This window comes from Anastrepha obliqua, chromosome 3 (genome assembly GCF_027943255.1).
Source record: "Anastrepha obliqua isolate idAnaObli1 chromosome 3, idAnaObli1_1.0, whole genome shotgun sequence".
NCBI classification, from domain to species: Eukaryota; Metazoa; Arthropoda; class Insecta; order Diptera; family Tephritidae; genus Anastrepha; species Anastrepha obliqua.
Genome location: NC_072894.1, coordinates 48,894,185 through 48,915,408, shown reverse-complemented (window position 1 = coordinate 48,915,408; position 21,224 = coordinate 48,894,185). Strand labels below are relative to the sequence as shown.

The window sequence follows — 21,224 nt, the reverse complement described above, 5'->3', positions numbered from 1 at the left end:
CACAACATTTTAATAAATTATTCTTAAATGCTAGTTACAGCATGTCTATGTCTATATATACAATAAATACAAATAAATCTACCAATCACGTTTTTTTCTATTTCGCAATTTATTAAGGAAGAGTTAAGAGCTATCGCAGTATTCCACGAAAATCGAAATAAAAAGAAATTCTAACATTTTTCACATATTTGAAAAATATCTCGCTTAGAACTATCATACTTTATTTAACTTTTAAAGTTATTAGTTGAATTTAAGTCGAGGTGAAGCTATACAGCGAGAATTCATTAAAGCAACAAACATATTTGCGTCTATTTTATTTTTATAATTTGATGGCTTCAATGCGAAAATTTCAGTCATAATGTAAACAAACAAATGAAACAATAACAAAAAAGCAGGTCACTTTGACGTTGAAACCACCAAATTGCAAATAAAAATAAAAAAACAAAGCAAAACAGCTGATCTAGTAACAACACCTTGTATAGATCCGCCTTGAGTTAAGTGCTCTAGCCTTTCTGGGTACTGCCTTTTTCTTCTTCATTAGCGACACCATTTAACTTGTCCATGTCGGTGTTGATCAATAATGCTATGCGTACTAATCTAAGTAATACCATTGCCAAACGTCTCTAAAAATATTTTGACCCAAAAATATTTAATCGATATTAGTGAATTGATATTGAGTTGATTTCCAATGGTAGACATACGTAAGTAAAAAATAAAATCATTAAAATATTGCAACAAACACAAACTCAAAAATCTTAATACAATTATAATCATAAAACGGCAACATGAAAACGATATCGAAAATTTGTTTATGAAAATTGTCTACCCGCTGAGCGAACATACAGACAGGGCAAGCAGTCTGCGTTCAAACGCGACGGGATGTACAATACCTACACGCGCCAGCGCAGATGCATATGAAATAGCCCAAAGAGAAAAATTGACTTCAGTAACATTTTCTACATATAGACTTAGATATTATTATTGCAAATGCTATCCACTTAGTTTAAAAGAGATTAGCCGTATTTTGAAGGAAAATAGTAAAACCTGAAAGAATACTAATTTTTACGTGATTTATTTTAGAACAACATATAGGCCCTTTATAAGTATATTATATTGCGTAGAGTCCAGCAAACATAGAATGCCGATTGTCCATTCAGCTATGCCTCTGGCCTTTGAGTGCATCATTAAATGCGCTTTTACCGTAACCATCTGTAGGATTTCTGAAAGGTGTTATAAACCATGTTTCTAGTGGATAGGCAGGGTATCATAAAACGGAGTATATAAAAGAATACATGTCTCATTTTTCAATGATTAATATGCCTAATCGTACCAGGAAGCCAGAAAAGCAATGGAAGTTAATAGTTTCCAAAACCTAATAAAATGTATCCTTGCTGAGACTAAACCTCTTGATGAAAATAAAATTAAAATCTAAATTGGGAACACAGGAGAAGGCATGGATTGATATTGTTCCTCAATCGGATTATATTCTTATAAAATGTTGTTCATTGCCATCATTTTCCTCAGAAGAACTTTCCAAATGAAATAACTCGGCATCCAATATTCGGATATTTAAATTTTTTCTTTAAAAAAACATAAACGATATGTAATATGTAATTTTTTTGACAGTATTTATTATAAATAGTTTCGAATCTATTACATGACGAAAAATAAATAGCATCTGCCATAATTTCAATGTAACCATTCATCCGATACGTCATGCGATTTATTTTAATACCATTGGCAACTCGTTCGCGTAACACAAATTCCAACTTTGATTCTCAAAAAGTCAATATACTGTTTGCAGGGTAACATAAGGATGCGCACCATAACTTAAAGGAGAAGTTCGGCTGGTTGTTTTAAACCAATTTTTTCCAACTAAGTTTAATTTTATCGAATATCGAGGAAATGATGCAGCAGCGGTTTGCTTTACTTTTTTTAGGGCATACCTATTCAGTTAATGATAAAATGGGTAATAGCAAGAACGTAAACTAGTCATACAGGTAGCTCAGAATATACTAGTATGAGGGCACTGGTTCAGATGCAGTACATCGAAGTAAGGTAGGTTTTTCCCCACTGGGAAGCCAAGTATGCATACACCTATTTAGTTTTTTATTTCAACCCGGGCAGGGCGTTGGAATACATGAAAATAATATTCGACGTATATGTGTATGTGTATGTATGTACAAGAAGGATCAACCTACCGCTCAAAGAAGAAGATGATGACTGGACAGCTTTAATACCATGATTTAGCTGAAGTGGAGTAAAAAGTAGTATTACTCAGCTGCGTCGTTGACGCCTGTTCAATTTAATTGTTCACTTGGTAACTTTGAAGCTTATTTGGTACAATAGAAGATGCCGCCAAATTCAAACACAGATGGCAGTGACGACAGGCTGTTGACGGAATAAAAAATGAGCATTTACAAAAGCTCAATGCCAAAGTGTGGGTGAAAGGGAAGTTTTTATGGTATGAGCGGAAAAGCTTGAAAATGTGCATATGAATACATAGATAAATTCGCATACATAGAGGAATTACTACACACTTACAGAAATCGAAAAAAATCGGACTTATATTTTTCGTAAAATGCTTTTATGCAAGCATACGCTATGCTACGAAGGACCCCCTTAGTTCAATTGTTTATTATTTATAGTTTTTTTTCGAATTGAATGCCATTTGCTTTATGACCATTTGGTTATAGGTAAAAACGGATGATGCGGCATTTATTCCCACACAGCTTAATGCTAGATTCGAAAATTCAAACGCCCAATTCATTCAAAAAATCTTACAAATTCATTTGCATGCCACGCTTCAAATTTTCCACCCAATTGTCCCTCAATCCTTCTCATCGCCACCTTTTGCCGCAATTATAAAGCGTATAATATTTCACGCATAATCTGTACATATGTATCCAACAAATGATTCAATAAGTATTAAAAAAAAGAATTATCAAAAATTTTGTATGGATTTCGTGCGTTTAATCGATTTTCTTGTTCGATGATATTTTCGCTTAAATACATCGGTATCCCGCTGCGCCATTTCTGTTGTTTTTCGTTTTCGGTTTTGTAGTACATTGTCGATTTTTTACGCTCAGCTCTGAGCATATTTCAACTTTTGCTTTTTTGAGATCTGAGTTGTTTTTTTTTTGAATACGGTTTTTATATCGAAGCCTTACAATGTTTTCATATCATTGCTGTTGTTGGCTGCCACCCACAATAAAAAATAGTTTCCATTTGTTTTGCCTAAATGCTTGGTATTACTTTGTGTAGTTATCGCTGATATAAAATATTCAACAAAGCGGGTATTTACGAGATTTACGAGTTCGCACGGGAGTTGAGCTGGAGTTAGCCGCAGTTATGGAATTACATTTGGTATTAGAGTAAGAGTCATGCGGTGTGTATTGGACTGGTTGCCCGCTCGGTTGGCTTCTATTGTTAGACTGCTTTTCGAATATTTCATTACCATAGCAAATTAGGCGAGGTGCTGACGGCTATTTGCGGGCTATAAAAGGGTTGCCTAAACTATAAATTAACTTTTATTTTAGGAATTTATGTAGGAGAAACGAATACATGAAAAAATTGATCATTGATATATGTAAGTATGTGCATACACAGTGTATATGTATATGTTTTATGTACATACAAAAATGTTTAAGTTTCATTTGGGTTGTAGTTTCATTGATAAATTGTTTTTAGCAAAATGTATTTAACAAAGTGTGACTGACTATGAGATTCCTCTTGTAGAAAATATACCCTGATAAAAACATAATAAGATGAAACCACTGAGAAGCACTTTGAGTATTTTTAAGTTTTGCGTGCCATTTAGTCTCACACTTTCATTCACATTGTCTGTTTTGAATGTTTTTTTTTTTTAATAAATTAGAAATCAAAATTTTTTTTATAATAACATAATTATTTCACTCATAAAAGTTGGGTAAAATGATATTAATATATCGATTTTAGTCCTCAGATTTTAATTACATTTAAATGGATATATAAAGTTGTGCAAGTACCGCCGAATTATTTTGCCACATCTTAACTCCAAAATATGAATGCTCGAATATTCACCTCTAAAAGGATCCTAATCAATTCCAAATTAGATCACTGGATTACTTGAATAGACTTTTTTTGCACTTACATTAACGTACCGCACAATTCTTTGGTAACATCTTCATTCCTGTCCCCCAATAGTAAGTATTCTTTGGAAAATAAAACAATTTTTATGTGATGATTTTCTTAATTTTTTATTTCATGTGATATTTTAGCATCCCTAAAACTACGCCATATAAGTCATTTTCTATTTTGTTTTTTTTTTTATTTTTGTTGAAAGAACATCCATAATACATCATCATTATTGTTGGCTGGACAGACCTGGTCTTTGCTTGCTACAGCCTAGGTCTCAAATTACCTCGGTTTCTCGGCTGCGTCCCCCATGCCCTATAATCCCAAAATATCTGTGTCTTCATCTACACCGTCAATCCATCTAAGCAGCGGGTGGCTCCTTCTTCTATGTCTGTCGCACTTTCCAAAGAGTATTTGTGGGGGTGGATAATCGGTATTAATCCGTAATATGTGATCTACCCATCTCAGTCTGTTGATCATTATTGTTATTATTACAGACGGGTGTCCCTATAGTTTTTCGACTTCATAATTGTAGCGCTTCTGTCATTCGCCTTTATCACATATCCCGCAAAAAAAATTATTTTCTCAGAACTCTCCTTTCAAAGATCAGCAGCTTCCACTGCTGTATAGCAAGGTGGGAATAATAATTGAGCGATGCAGTGAAATGTTCGTTCTCCTTTCTGAAGGCGGCTCTTTAGGTGATTGCACAAAGAGAAGTAGCAGTGGTTCGCACCAAGATTCTGTGAGCAATTCCTGAAGAAATTTTGTTGTCATTTTTGCTATTTGAACGAAGATATGTATGTATGTGGTATAGATGGTTGATCATTCATGAATAATATTTTACAAATTTCTCTCGTTGTTATTTATCCCAGGCGTAAATGTTGTGGGTAAAATTGTTGATCAAATTTGATTATTTCATTTTTGTTAAAATCACATTTCGTCAATATTTTTACTATTAACATTAAATACAAAAACTATGAGAAATGTCGTATTTTCTTTCATTCATTAAAATTAATTAAACTATAATAAAGGGTGGTTTAATTTCAAGGGCCGATGTTGAATGTGAACCACATCTGAACGTCAACGACACCGTTGGACTTCTTTTTTGGGGTTATTTGAAAGAAAAAGGGTACGCCGATAAACCAGCAACAATTCAAGAGCTAAAGGATGAGATAATTCGGCACATTAACGATATAGAACCTCAATTATGCCTCAGCGTCATTGAAAAATTGGACCATCGGGTGGAGGTGTGCCGCCGAGGCCGCGGCGGTCTTTTGGCCAATATTTTGTTCCATACATAATTGAGCCATACCAATATTATCATAATAAAGAGAAATGACAATAATTTCATAAAAAATTTGTATTTTATTCAAAGTCAACACCGGCCCTTAAAACTTAACCACCCTTTATTTAACTTATTTTTGACTGTATTATTTAGCATTAATCTGTTTTTCATAGTCTATAAGAAATACAGCATTTTTAAATTATTAAGTGAATAAATAAATAACAAATGATAAAAATTAATAAAATAATAATATTCAAGGGGTTCCCTCAGAGCAGCGATATTTTCATTTGAATGGCCATGACGAACATGGACTGAGGTTTTTATGTCTTGTACTCGCACCAAGCCAGTCGACTCAAACTTTCGATTGACTTTTGTACTCCGGGCCTTGTTGGACGATTGTAATGGCCACAATTATCTACAATTTTGCGATATTGTGAATTTTAACCGATTCATGATTTTAGAATTAGATTTAAATTACGTACGTCTAGAGAAAAATTCAGCTAAGTTTAGGGATTGTGTACTTAAGGGCAGAAACCAGTAAACGGTCATATTTTCCCTGATTTTCATTAAAATTATTTAAAATTAAGAAGTCAATATATTTTTTTCAAAATTGGCATACAGTTATTTATACATTAAAATAATATAAATATGTATTTTTTTTTTAATTTGAATAATTTAAAAGGGCGGATGTACACTCATTTCTTCCAGGAAGGTCACAGCGGGGCTTCTCAATCGGCGCGCATTCTAGCATCGGCGCCAGTGACCTGAATACAAAAAAACCTAAACATGTTTTTGTTTATTAATGTCATAATTTCTATATGAATTTAAACAAAATGAAAAAAAATTCGCGCAATAAAATGCTTAAAAAAAATGAATTTTGGGGCGAATTTTCCGAAAAATTTTCGAAAACTTGAAAATTCACATAGAAAGTAATATCATAAAAAAGATGTGTGCAAAATTTCACGGAGGTCGGTCAATAATTTTTCGAGTTATCGTGTACGCCAATTCGAAAAATATAGTTTTGAGAAAAACGCGTCTAAAGTCGACAACGTAACAATACCTCTTCCAGCGCTCGAACGCAAAGAATAGAGTCGTCACGGTTGACGATCTATAAAATAAGAAATACTTAAATTTATGTTCTAAAATTTTTTTGACATATTCTTAAAGGATTATATTAATAATACCAAAATTAAGAAAAACATTTTTCTAATAGCGGTCGATTGATAGCAAACCTTCGAGTGTAGGTATTTCCGCCATGAAAAAGCTCCTCATAAATATATCTGCCGTTCGGAGTCGGCTTGAAACTGTAGGTCCCTCCATTTGTGGAACAACATCAAGACGCACACCACAAATAAGAGGAGGATCTCGGCCAAACACCCAAAAAAGGGTGTACGCGCCAATTATATATATATATATATATATTAATATTTTGTGAAACAAATTTGTTTTTCGAAATTTTACATGTATCTGTCCCCTTAATAACTGTCAAAAGATATGCGAACACTGCTAAAAGAAAAACCAGAACTTGAATGGCTTTGTACGTAGATGGCACAAAGATTTAGAAGGCTACATTTGAGCATTGCATATAAGGAAGCTAACAATATAATGAAATTTTAAATCTAAACCTTATTTATAAGACGGGTTCATTTAAAATACAAGGGGAGGAAAAAAATGAAATAGTAAGGATGAAAAAATTAAGCAGATGGGGAGAAAAGACCAAAGGCTGAAAATACTACTTATCAATTCGTAAAATATTGCCGAAGATCGTGTCTAAAACAAAGTGAGTTTTTAAAATTTTTCAATTTGTGTGGGTGACTTTTCCAAAGACGAATAGTGAAAACAAAAATTTGATAAAAAAATCAGATATTGATGATTTAAATTTAACAGGTAAAAGCTGAGATGATCTTATTGACTTGATGTAATGTAGTCTTGAGATACTGAGGTTCGTTTTATATCAATATTTTTTGCAACATGGTAAGAAATCTCAATTATATTAAAGTTTCAAAAATGAGGTTAATTAAAACGTGCTAGCTTATTCAGCTAGCGACTAATTCACAATAATTTAATAAATTTAGTAGGGGAGATCGGGGGGTTATGAGACGGGTTTTGTTTTTTGACCATAAACATAATATAACCTATCCATTTTTCTGCACATTAAAATTTTTTAATTGTGATTAAGTATAACAACACTTTGACAAAAGATTAATTTCTTAAAATTATAGAAAAATCTCTAAGTTTTGCCTGCCTGCTCAAAAATCATTTTTTTCGGATTTTCGCATGTTCGGGGGGTTGTGAGACACAAATTTCATCAGAAAGAAAACGGCCTGATTTTATAAAAATTTTTTATTTCAATCGTTAAAAAGGCATATATTGGCTTCTACAATATAATTGATATGAACAATATGAATAATATACCTAATCAATCAAGTCAATGAATATCCGAAAAAGAAAATATTAGATTAATCAGATTCACAATGGATGCAGGTGTAATAGCCGGCTGTTAAATATAAAATAAATTGTCTGAAGGTTGAAAAATAACGAAAATTCAATTATATCACGATTAAATATAAACCTTTTTTCCACCAGTTCTCTTGAGTAAATTTGAAACAAAATCAACAAGTTTTTCATTCGAAGTGGTTGTGGGGTCTATGTTCGCTTCCATCAGACTTGAAATGTAGCGCGCCAATTTCGACTTATCGATTTTATATGCGCTACCAACGGATCGTAGAGACTTTTTCGCGATTGTAACCTCCTTAATAGCAGCCACAAAAACATTGGCATCAATCGCAGGTTTAACAGTCTGACTATACTTATGACGCACCATAATGTCTGAAAAATAAATAATTAATTATCAAAAACCCTGTATTTATCCAATACAGTGTAAATAACACTAAACGTAACACAGAAATGCGAGATACGGCTGTAGAATACTATTAAATGTTCCTAGATTACGGAAATAGCATGTCTCATGACCCCCCGAATACGCTGTCTCACGACCCCCCAATTGCTTTATTTTCAATGTGGCCACTGTTTTATGGATGCATTTAATATTTACGCAAAACTCTTGTTGTGGGTCAAAAGGCTACTCACCAAGGAAGGTTTTGATGCATGCACTTTTATAATTAGCTTGTTCAACAAAGTGTAAGAAACAACAAAAACGATTATCAGCAAAACTTTCAATCACACAAGTGGAGTCGCGGTATGAGGACACACAAATAACCTGCATGAACAAAATATTTGTCATGTAAATATTATGATTGAAAGCTAGCAAGAAGTTACGCAGATACCAGACAGATGCCGCGCTCTTCAGTTCAGGGCTGTGAGCGTGTCTCATGACCCCCCGTGTCTCACGACCCCCCGATCTCCCCTATCAAATAAGGCACCGAAGGCCCTGACAACCAGTAATTCTTATTTCGTATAAAAATAATTTATTGTTTTTCCTCGTTATAAAATAAAAATAATAATAAATAATAAGCTTTGGCTAGGAGTAATCTACAGGGTGAACGATATGCAGTGTTACCTATTCAAAACACCATAACATTTTTGTGTGAATTTGGTTTTTATTGATTTCAAAGACAAAATGGTTCAAAAATGATTACAATTTTAACATATTGCACCCTAAATACAAAAGGGTCACAACTCAAAATGTCCCTTCTGCTCAAATATGAACGAGACGTTATCAATAAAACGGTCCGCGGATGACATATGGCAAAGATACATTTTTTGTTTTTTGGTAGGACTGTTATAAGCTTACATGGCAAATTTCAGCCTGATATGTCACATAGTTTGTTTTCTGTGCTACTGTAAACAAGTCAAGCTCGAGTGTGGAAAATTTTGAGTTGTGACCCTTTTGTATTTAGGGTGCGATATATTCACTTTAGCTCGATATGGCCACCTTTTGTCTTAACTATAGCCTTCAAACGGTCAAAAAATGAGTTGCATGCTGCACGAATGTGATCTTTAGGTATTCTGGCCCATTCTCGTATAATCGCCTTTTTCAGCGCATCCATACTGGCGTTGTTGCGGTTTTTTTGGTCCACCTCCATAGCATTTTGCAATGCTACCAGTATCATTGTAACGTTATAGTGCGATACACAAACATTTTATTCACTTTGAAGTGACTGAGCTCACGAACAATGGCTGGTTGTGATATTCCAGCCAAATATAACGCAATCACACTATTACGTTTGAATTCCATCACAGAAAAAAATTCAACAAAACTGAGATGCAAATGCTTTTGATGGCTTATAAAAAATATATTGAACTGTCATTAGAACAATTTTGACGTTGATGTCATGAGCTGTTTTACAGATACAAGCAGTGTGTGGTAACGTTCACCATGTATAGTAGTTCTATTCGGATATATACATATATATTCAATATACCAAATAGACTGAAGCATTCCATATACTTCATCTGGGGCATTAACCAAGTATATATATAATTGTTCCATGTGAGAGTTCAAAGGTTTTTTGCAGTGGCGTAGAGTTATTTAAGGTTATATGGAAGAAAGTGTCCTCTTTGAATGACAATACACCGGAATTTACTTAGTTTAGGACTAGACCTTTATTGTTGGCCCACTCAATGACAACGCTTAGATCGTTACTTAAATTTCAATTACTTGTATCAATTCAATGAAATTGGACGTCATCGGCATAGTCATGAATATCACAGTGTGAATTATGATTTTTGACGTGAATTATAGAAACAGGAGAGCACAATACTACACTTGGATACTGAAAAACTTTGGTACAACGAGTGCCGACGTGGTCGTCGATCCCTGCAGGATGAATTTCGAAAATGCCGTCCAAGAACGGTTGTTGTGTCAGAAACAATCGATGCTGTGTGTTGATTGATAGCGTAAAATCAGCACGTGACGAGAGATAAAGGTATTCTTAGGAATTAGCGGGAGCAGCATGCGTTCACTATTGCATGAAGATTTGGTTGTTTGGATATTTGTTACAAAAAGATATCCTGACGATTGGTGCAAAGCAATGTCGAAGAAATTCAGTCACGGAGGCACAAAGTCTGTGTCTATGACATCGTAACTAGTAACGAATATTTAACTAATCATATAACTGGAAACAAAACATTAATCGGCAGTATGGGTGTTCGAAGACGAATGTAATCCAACAAAAGTTGCTCGCGGAAAAAGTACCCCAAAGAATATGGTCGGTGAGCTGTCACCTGTTTCTTCGGAAAATCTGGGGATGTCGCAATTATACCACTAAAGAAACTTAAAACAGTCAATTCTGAGTGGTACTCAACCATTTGTTTGTCAGAAGTTTCCGGTCAATTAAGGAAAACCAAACGCCAAAGACGAATCATCATTCACCAAGCCAATTCGAGCTCTCACGTCTTGGCGCGTATAAGAGAGTTTTTGAGCACCCAAAAGATCGAATTAATGCGTCATACACCTTTCAGCCCTGATTCCTTTCTGTTCCCGAACATTTATAATAAAATGCGAAGTCAACATTTTTCAACGGTTGCAGAAGGTGTTGAAGTCTTTAAACAGCTCCTTTGTAGGTTTGCCTTCATTTCTGAATGGCAAAAGTGATTTGAAAATTCGTTCAAGCGAATGCGCAAGAAGAAGAACTTTTTGAAAAACAATAAAGCCATTCCCATTACCATTTTACTGTGTTTTCATTATTGCGCGCAAAATATAAAAGGCAACCTCGTATGTAGTTCTTTTAATCAACCCATCGATTAAAATTTAAAAACATTTACTACTTCCACTTTGCATTTATTATTTTACTGTATCTTACAAATTTACTTCTTCGCGTTGAGTTTCTTCAACTATCTACGTCAAGCCTTTCGCGAAAAATATTAAATCAAAAAAGTCCAGAGCAAATCCCTGCAAAAACCTGTCTTGCCCATAAATCATTTTTTATGCACATGATACATTTTTGAAAGAAAATTTACATTACACGTTTTGAAAGAAATATGAAAAATTCAGCCTAAACCTTATAGTAGACAAACGCAGTCCATATTCGAGAGAAACAGATTAGACGTAATAGGAAAAGTAAAACAATTTATTTATAATAATAAATTACAGTATAAATAATATAAGTGACACCAGCTACGAAGCTTTCAGTTGTCTTTTTATTACAATAATGTTTGTTTTATTTGAGTTAGGTAATGTGAAGGAACAAATAAACGGTGTTAATATAAAAACAAATTAAAAATATTGAGCAAATTAAATTAGATTCAATTTAAGATATTCGATATAAGATAATGCTGTGTTTGGGTTGATTTTCTCAGAGCACTAGAATTCAATTATTTTCGGGTGAGTGATGAGGTGTCGTACTGTGTTTGGCCCGCCGCGCAAGGGCAGCAGGATAGGATTTTTCTAGAGAGCAGATAAGACTGAGCAAATATCGGATGGTCTAGGCTTAATCGAACGTAACGCACTCAAGCAAAACAATTTATTTAGTAAAATTGTTAGTAAAATTTGTTAGTACAATAAAATTTTCAAGCTTTGCCTACATGTTATCATAAAATACTCTGAACAACAGAGGGAATCGCAATCTAATGAAGGAACGCAAACTTAGAGTAATAAATGTATGAAATTGTTATTTTTGCCCTGCAGTATGCCTGGACTCTGCCTTATGTTTGAGTTCAACTGTATTATACTTTAAAAATATAGCTATACATATAATATATATCATACAATTTTTTTCTCAATTCTATTTTATCTAAAGGAAAACAAAGTATTATTTACACCTCAATAATTTCATATAATATAGTATTGTAATATTTTTCTCTCTGAACAGCACATTTCAGAAAGGCATAGAAGCATATCTGATGTTACTCAAACAACTATTACCGTTTACCTTGCGTAAAATATATACATCCATTTTTTTTTCTTTTTTGTTTGCAATGACATGACAATACGCCCCAACAACGTTTACAAATCGTACAATTGTATTACGTAAATCGACGATCCGTAAAAAGTGTTCATCGCGCGCTCAGGCCAACTTATGGTGTACAGCGATGAGTCCTATTTTTTGTTTAATGGCTACGTCAATAAGCGGAATTGCCGTATTTGGGCTAAAGAGCAGCCCAAAACCATTCAAGAACCGACATTACATCCATTGCAAATAACCGTTTGGTGTGGCCTATGGGCTGGAGGAATCATCGGCTCATATTTCTTCAAAGACGAGGCTGGCGCCAATGTAACAGTGAATGGCGAATGCTATCGCGCCATGATAAACGACTTTTTGAAGCCGAAAGTTGAAGCCCGAGATCTCCACAACATTTGGTTCCAACAAGACGGCTCTACTTGCCATACAGCCTGTGAAACAATGGATTTACTACGTCGTCGTTCCGGTGAGTAATTTATTTATCGTCCCGGACCAGTGGATTGTCTACCAAGATCGTGTGATATCATAACTTTGGACTTTTATTTGTGGGGATATGTAAAGTCTAAATGCTTTGTGGATAAACCAGCTTCGATTGAGGCGTTGGAAGGAAACATTACTAAAGTTATTCACGAGCAACCGACCGATCGACCAAAGTCCTACAGCAAGTCATTCGAAATTAGTGTTTATGGATGGCCGAATTACGAAAGGTACTGTCTTTAAAAAATAAATGTCATGCATGGTTCGACACAAAAATAATAAAGATTTTCCAATCAATTTGAATTTTCGTTGTTTTAATTGAACTTATTAAAATCCGATGCCTCTAAATTGATGACCTATTATAAGTAATAATAAAAACCGACACAACTTACCACCCACACTGCAAGCTCGTCACTGTATTTGCCTAAATGTCACCAAATCTGGTCATCAGATCTGAGTTATCTTAAAAGGTTATAAATACGTTTTGAAATGAATAAAAACAGTTTTTTTGTTTTGTTTTATTGGCGGTGAGGTTGGATTAAAAATGTCTTAAAGCTTATTATGCCTCCCATACAATCATATGTAGGAACCAGTATTTCTTAAAAAAATAATCATATTCTAAAATTATGTATATTAATAAATATAATAATATGCCTTTCATGCAAATCTGTAAAAGTATTGTTATTGGTATTTGGAATGTCATTTAATAAAACTTTCAGCAAAATCTAAATTCAACAGACTGCTAATCTTACATAAATTGTGCTGATTTTCGGGTAATCAGACATATGCGAAATGCATTCAACATATTTTTATCTGACAGTTCAAAATGCATGCAAAGTCCTTCAGACCCTAACAATAACCAAAAGGGAGTTGTGGTATGTCTAAATGTACCCATGCATGCACGTACGTACAGTGACATATGTACATGCAGGAATGCAACCCACAGTAGTTGAGGACAAGTATTTATGTACTTATATATGTATATGCGGCTTTAACTTCACGAAACCATTATTATTCTTTTTGCCATTTTTCAGATAAGACATATGGGACTACAACTTAACTAACGGTGATGCAAAATTTGTTGCAAAACGCAAAAAACACAAGGAACGTTCTGACATTGTCCGCTCAGTAGAATTTATTCAATAAGTGCAAGTGATCATTGACGAGGATCCTTCAAACTCAATGAAAGTCCTTGCGAGGGAGCGTAATGTTTCTGGGAGCCTTATCCGTTGAGTTGTGCGTGAAGATCTCTGGTATAAATCCTACGATCATTTATGTCGTGGCAAGCAACAGCGAGTTATTCGATCAAAATAGCTACTAAAGAAAATAAAACAGCATGAAGCGCCTGAGATGTTAGCATTTTTTTCTGAAGAAAAATGTTTTCACCAAGGCCAAAAGACCAACCGCAGAAATGACAGATGACTATGGTCCAATCCTGCTATGGTTTGAAAAAAACTATATTATGTGTTGCGAAAAAGGACATGTCCTGCCACCACACCTCTTTACCCAAGGATTTCGATTGAATTCTGCTGCATATATCTGGATTTATAGTGTACGCGATGGTAGTTAAGCGTGAAACCAATAACCATCCTTACAACAACAGTTCTTCTCTGAAGGCTGCAATTAATACGGTTATGCTAAATACGAATAAGGAACATTTGAATCGGGCATGAAATCATTTCTGGATCCGGATTGAAGAGGTTATTGATGCTAGTGAAAATTTTATTGGATGGTTTTATAGATATATAAGTTAATGTTATGTAAAAAATTCGTGAAGTTTCATTCAATTTTGTTCAAAATAAAAGCTTATTAGTTTTACTCTCAAGTTGTCCTCAGTAGTTTGCATGTAAAAACGATTAAGTACATTTTTTAACTTTTGTATTTTTTATATTTATTTTGAAAATATTTTCACAAGTTATAAGTATGAGGGGTTATGTATGTATATATAGTGGGGTTTTTGGGTAAATTCCTCCACCTATTTGTGGCGTGTGACATAATGTTGTTCACAAATGGAGGAACTTACAGTTTAAGCTGACTCCGAAGTGCAAAAATTTTTATGAGAAGTTTTTCATGGCAGATATACCCTCAGAAGTTTGCCATTTCCTGCCGAGCGGCGACCGCTTTTAGAAAAAACTGTCTATTATTTTGGCCATTCATGCACCGAGATTCGAACCTATGGCCTCCCGAATGGTAGTCACTAGCCCATTCGGCTACGGTGGCTGCCCTTTGTACTACGTATATAATTCAGTAGAACTTAGTAATAGTTGTTCATTTTTCAGATAAACTTAAAAATATGTAAAAAAAAATTCGAATTCATTGATAACAAAGGTATTTTTCTTTTGGCTAGTAGCAGTGAATAGTATGATACATATATACTAAATGCCAGCCAATTAATATTTCGAATCATTATCGTTACTTTAGGAAAAAGCCTCTAAGCGTTTTGACACAGATTCTTAAAAATTTAAATTAGATAGATAGTTGGTGATGATTTTCTATAAGATTCCCGTCGGGGTTACGGAGGTGTGTGAAAATGCTTTGCGTGGGAAATTATTCATATTTCAGCATCATAAATTGTATGAATGCTTGGAATCGATATCATATTGGAATAAAAACTCGTTCCTTGACATACTCAATTTTTCTGCTCTGAAATATAAATATTCCTTGAGAATGGACAAGTAAAGATGCTTACCGACCGTGCCATTTATAAAAACTAGTTTGCCGACTACTTGAGCGGGCATACAAAAGGCTTTTTATTTGACCTTTGATATAACATACGGCGACCATTCGATCCAAAAATGTTGGACTTGCTTTTGTCACTTGAAATTACGGTTTTTCGAAACTGAGTACTCAGCGCTCTCATCGGATGCTTGGGTGTGAAATTCCTACTTCGTTACATCAACCAACTCTGGTTGTCTTTAGATATCTACTCGTTGGACGTCTCATATCAAAACGGCGTTTTAGAGCTATTTAAAGACCTACCTAACGGTTTCAAAAACAAAAAGCAAAATACTTCTCTGAGCCAGAGTACATCATTTTGCGAAATGAAAATTAAAGGTTGAATTTTAACCTCTTAGCATACAATAAGGCAAATGATATTTTGCTCCCTTATTTCTGGGATAGACGGTCTGTCAAAGGCGTTTAAAAAATAAAAAAATTCACTTCACCCTCATATGGTGCGTATGGCATAATAATGAATATCTCCCTAAGCAAAAATTTATTTATTTTAATTAATATCCCAGAAATAGCAAGACGAAAAGTTATTTAGTTGAAGTTCTTATGCACATTCAATTCAAAATTTTATGAAATTGGTGAACGCTGAGCATATGCAAAAATGCCCATTATAAAAGGAAATAGCTCTTAATGGGCGATAAAATTATGCGATGTTTATAACAGAGGATTTTTAATCTCTAAACCCTCTCCGGGGATGTTTCAGACATGTATCAAAATACAAAATGAAATGAACAAAAAAAAAAAAGGTTATCAAAACGAATAAAATTCCGTAACCCAATACTCAAATATGATAGTTGAATTTTTATGAGTACGAATTCCAATAATGCACCATCGTCTACCTATATTTTGATAATCCTTCCTTGAATATCTTTAAAAATTGTTCACGACTTTTCAGTATTATTCAAGCGGAATTTCAAGACAAACTGGTTCTATGTGTATAAGTATGTGTTAGAGATTGTACTAATCCACCGAAAAAAAAAAATTAGACCAGGAGATCTTACTGGACACCTCAATATCTTGAGCAGGATTCAACATGCAGTATGCATAACCCAGGCGAATGGACACACAGAACCCGTACTCAATTTTATAAAGAGATAGAAGACGGGAATAGGGAAACACTAACCCAACATGGATAAATGATGACTAACAAAAATGGTACACAGATGGTTCCAAGGAGTAGGAGTAGGAATAGTGCGACCTGGAACACACAAATCCCTAACACTAAGTATTTTCATTACATTTTTCCATTCGGAGCTCTTAGTCATAATGAAAACAGTGGAAATCATATCTAAAAGAGGGTTCGAAAAAGTAAAAATTAAAATACTTTCGGAAGCCAATCGGTTCTCAAAGCCTTGAATACCTTCACTTTCAAGTCAAAAGTCCTAATAGAGCGTAACAATGCAGTCAACAAACTGGACACTCATAATCAGGTCTCACTGATTTGAGTACCAGGACATGAGGGACACGAAGGAAACGAGAATACACACTTTTATGCCAAAAAGGGGCAGAAGGGCTATTTATTGGGCCAACCCCATTTTTTGACTTTAACAAAAATAATATAAAACAGGAAACCAAAAAAAATGGATCAAAACCAAAATCAGGGAACACTAGAACGGTACAAGCGGCCTTAATCACTCCAAAAAGTTTTTGAACTTTAATGCCAACAGAGCCAACTCTGCTCTAACCCTAGATAAAAAGGGCCTCAGATTACTCTGTGGAGCAGTTAAGATCACTTTGCCTGTAATAAACACTTTAACACAATAGGATTATTTAGGGCAAAATTACGCAGGTTCTGCTGTAATGGAGAGGAACACTTCGTCCCCTTAGTATTAAAATAGCCTATAAATTTTTTGATGTTTTGAGAAAATGAATTTCAAACTTTTTGTCGAAAGTAGCTCTCACTCAAACCTCGTTATGTCTATAAATATTTATTATTTTTTGACTGGTTCGATTAAGGGGTGCACATTAGATCAATCTGGGTGCAGTGCATTCAGGCTTTAGCCTAACTCGTACAACCATAACCATTACTGATCCTCCGAATCCAGGGACTTGCATTGTTTAAAAAGAGTGTATTTTTTTTTGGGTACGAGAAAAACATATTTTATTAAAAATTAAACACAAATGCTATTTTTTAAAATGTTTAAGTTTTGAAAAGATTTAACAGCAGAGTTATAAAAAAGGAAATTCATTTCCCAATGATTAGATTGAAATGAAAACAAAAACATAAAATGAACAGGCTAAGCAAAAAATTAAGTCACATAAGCTGTCCAAAGTGCCATTTCTAAGCACGTACGATATCTTTATCTCATCGAAACCTTCTCTTAGCTGCATCAAAGCTATTTAGAGGACTGCAACAGACCACTTACTTTGAGGTATCTTCAAAAACAGATATCCAAAGAATTGAAATCAGGTCGTCTTGAAGGTCATACTAAAGGTTCACCCCTAGTAATCCATCTATGCGGAAAACCTTGGTATAAATGCTCTTTAAGTAAAGTTATGGTGGCTGACCCTTCCCATGAAGATATACAGGAGCCCACTTAGGCTTGGAGGCCCACTGTGAAGCCATTTGTTTTGGGTACAAGTAATTATCGGTGTGCTTCAGCATAAAGACTTCGCGCTTCGCTGGTAATCGATTACGTCTGTTGTTGGTTGGAGAGAAAGATATCCCTCTTGGTAGATGGCTGTAGTGATCGATATCTCGTAAAGTATACATCAAGCAATTTAAAGTTCATACTCGTTGTCAAGGTGACATTTCACACTAAAAAAAATTGTTTCGCTGTTTTTGATTGTTCCATTCAGTTGTGAGTTACAGAGTGTTAGCAATGGAAGCCAACAAAGAGAAAATTCCATACATTTTACAGTTTTTCTTTGATAAAGACGAAAATGTAAGCAACCTCGATTCCGATCAGGAATTTTTGGTGTTAAGAAATGTCTATAATGTCGAAATTGTCGATGAAATCACAGAAATACCCTATGATCAGAAAGTACCGGGAAGGTGATGTTGACTGTTTTCTTCGATTTCCAAGGCTTAGTGCACCATGAGTACCTTCCATCGAGCCAGACAGTCAATAAAGAATATTATTTACCCATTTTGAAGTGTTTGAGAGATTCTGTACGTCGCAAACTGCTGGAAATTTGGGCAAACGCGCAATCGCACCGAGCCCAAATTATGCTGGATTATTTGACCAAACACCAAGTAAATACCATCGTGCAAGCACCGTATTCACGTGATATAGCTCTGTGCGCCTTATTTTTGTTTCCCAAGTTGAAGTTACCACTCTATGGAAGAAGATTTTAGTCAATAGAGGAGAATCAAAGAGAATGCGACAAAGAAGAAGAAGGTCACCCCTTTCGTCAGCCTGCCAGAGTTGCATGGAGGACTGGGTTAAACGTTGGCACATGTGTGTTGCTTCAGACGGCTCATATTTTGAAGGATGTAAAATAAATTTGCCTGAAATTTAACTCTGTTTTGTTTTATTTAAACATTCCCAGTTCTTTCTGATCATAGGGTAATCAAAGTTGACCGACATGTTAGAAGTCATAGCATAGCCATTTGTGCAAAATTATTACGGGAATAATGGATTTACATTCGTACATCAGGGCTCTTACACCCCGTTCGAACGGATGCATGTTTCGAGTTCTTCTTCTTATTTGTGGTGTGCATCTTGGCGATGTTCCACAAATGGAGGGACCTTCAATTTAGGCTGACTTCGGGGCGCATGTTTTTTTTCATGGTAGAAATACAGAAGTCGATGGGCGCTCGCTATTAGAAATACTCTCTAACAATTGGTGCTTGAAGTTACGAACCTGTGTACTTCCGAATAGTAGTCGTGCACCAACAGGCTATGGTGGCCATGGTGTAGATATCTAAGTAAAAAAGGAATAATAAACACATGGAAGTAACAAAGGAGTTAGAAAAAAGGGGCCCATGTTTATTAGCACATTTTTGAACGAGGCAATAAATAGCCTTCTTAAATAATTTATATTCATAATTTTTTTTAATATGAAGAACAAATAATTTTTTATTTTTAATCTGCGCGCGATTGGTGAGGAAGTTTTGGAGGTGGACGTATTGAGTGATAGGCTTTGTCAGGTCCTTCTGAATCTAGTAAAATATTTAAAAGCGCCTTTTGCTTGACAAGATATGTGGGAAATGCTGCACCCGGGGTTATTTATTAATATCCATATGTGTGGGTACATGTCTCGCGACCACTTTCTCTAAATTTTTAATAGGAATTGCGATTGATTTTTAGCACAAATTAATTAAATATTGGGTCAAACTAAGTAACTGAAAATCTTATTTGCGAATTTTTGCAAACTCGAACAAAAATTTGTAAAATCCGCTGCATAGACTTTCGCTTCGTTTGAGTTTGGGACACATTTTTATATACAAATAACCAATTCACAGCTTCTCCTGGAATTTATGTTTTGCATTTTGTTGTTTTTGCAATAAATTGGGCAGATATACCTTAACAGCAGATGTTGTTTTTTGGGAAGCTTTTTCATAGCAATCGGCGGTGATCCACCACTATCAGAACCCATTTTTAATATATTTTTTATATCGTGGTTATGTCGTGACCGCATTAGTATTGAAAATAGACGCCCGTTCATATGTAAGCAGTTGCAAGATTAGCCGACGGGATTTAAAAACCTGTTAAGTAGGTATTCGTATAGCGCCGACGGCCTAACATTTTTATATGTACCCATGTTGTAACATATTTTTATGTGCCAGCTTATAGCCGTAAATCCACCAATTACAATGAGCTTTTTCGTTCATTATATTCATAAAATATTTTTTTGTCTACGATTACGAACTTGCGACTTCTAGCTCTTGACTTGGTGGCTAGTGGCTAGCGACTCGGTGCTTTGCTTACCTTCATTTTAAGTGCCTCCACAATTTTGGCGGTTTTTAATCCCAGCGTGAGAAAGAAATAAAAATTCCTGCCCACAACAATTTCGCGAAGTGTCTGCGAATGTGTAATTGTTATGGTTTTGGGCGCAAGTTCGGTGTGTAGGTATCAACTCACACATATACAGTTTAGTTGTATGTCTCGCTTTTGTTTCAATTCTTTAAAATAAATTGTTTGATAATTTTATTAAATTCTTGGTTGGTTTTTGCAATACATGTATGTACACATATGCATAATAACTTCATTAATGTATTTTATTAAAAACATTTACTAGCTCATTTTGGAGCATTCATTTACATAGTACTGAGGTTTAACAATTTCATTATTTTTATTATTATTTTGAAATAACAGCAAATTTTATTTTAAGTACAGGCCAAATAAGCGAATGCATGAAATTCGCTAAAGTAATTTTAGTTGCCGCGCTATTTATGAAAATCTGCTGTTATTAACTACTTTTGGCTAGTAGTCACTTGAAAACACACATATCCGCACAGAGGTATATACATAAATGAAAAAAATATCCGACATTTACGAGTGCTAAATTTTAAACACTGCTCATGAATAAGCGTGCAATTTGCTTGATAGGCGCGCACACGTACATATCCGTTTACCGCAGTTATCAACAAAAACACAATTGATAAGCGATCATTACATTTGCCGTCGGTAAGCAGGTGAAATACGAGATGCTTACATATGTTTGGTATAAAGTAAGCATGTAAACGAATAGTGAAAAAATTGATGTTATTTGATGTGTTGATGACGCGCAGCGACGTACATAATCCGAGCACATTCAGTAAGCACTAAACGAAACACCTCAATGAAGGCGTCAATATCAACAGCCAA

General features: G+C 34.7%; 1 protein-coding gene across 1 annotated transcript in view; it reads right to left on the bottom strand.

Annotated features, from left to right (window-relative positions):
* Nucleotides 1-20,864, bottom strand: part of LOC129242811 (LIM/homeobox protein Awh-like) — an 86,475-nt gene extending 65,611 nt beyond the window's left edge. The window contains exon 1 of the mRNA XM_054879668.1: nucleotides 20,346-20,864. Within this exon, the coding sequence (XP_054735643.1) occupies nucleotides 20,346-20,351 (6 nt within the window). The 5' untranslated portion in view covers nucleotides 20,352-20,864. The remainder of the gene's footprint in view (nucleotides 1-20,345) is intronic.
* Nucleotides 20,865-21,224: the final 360 nt, after the last annotated feature.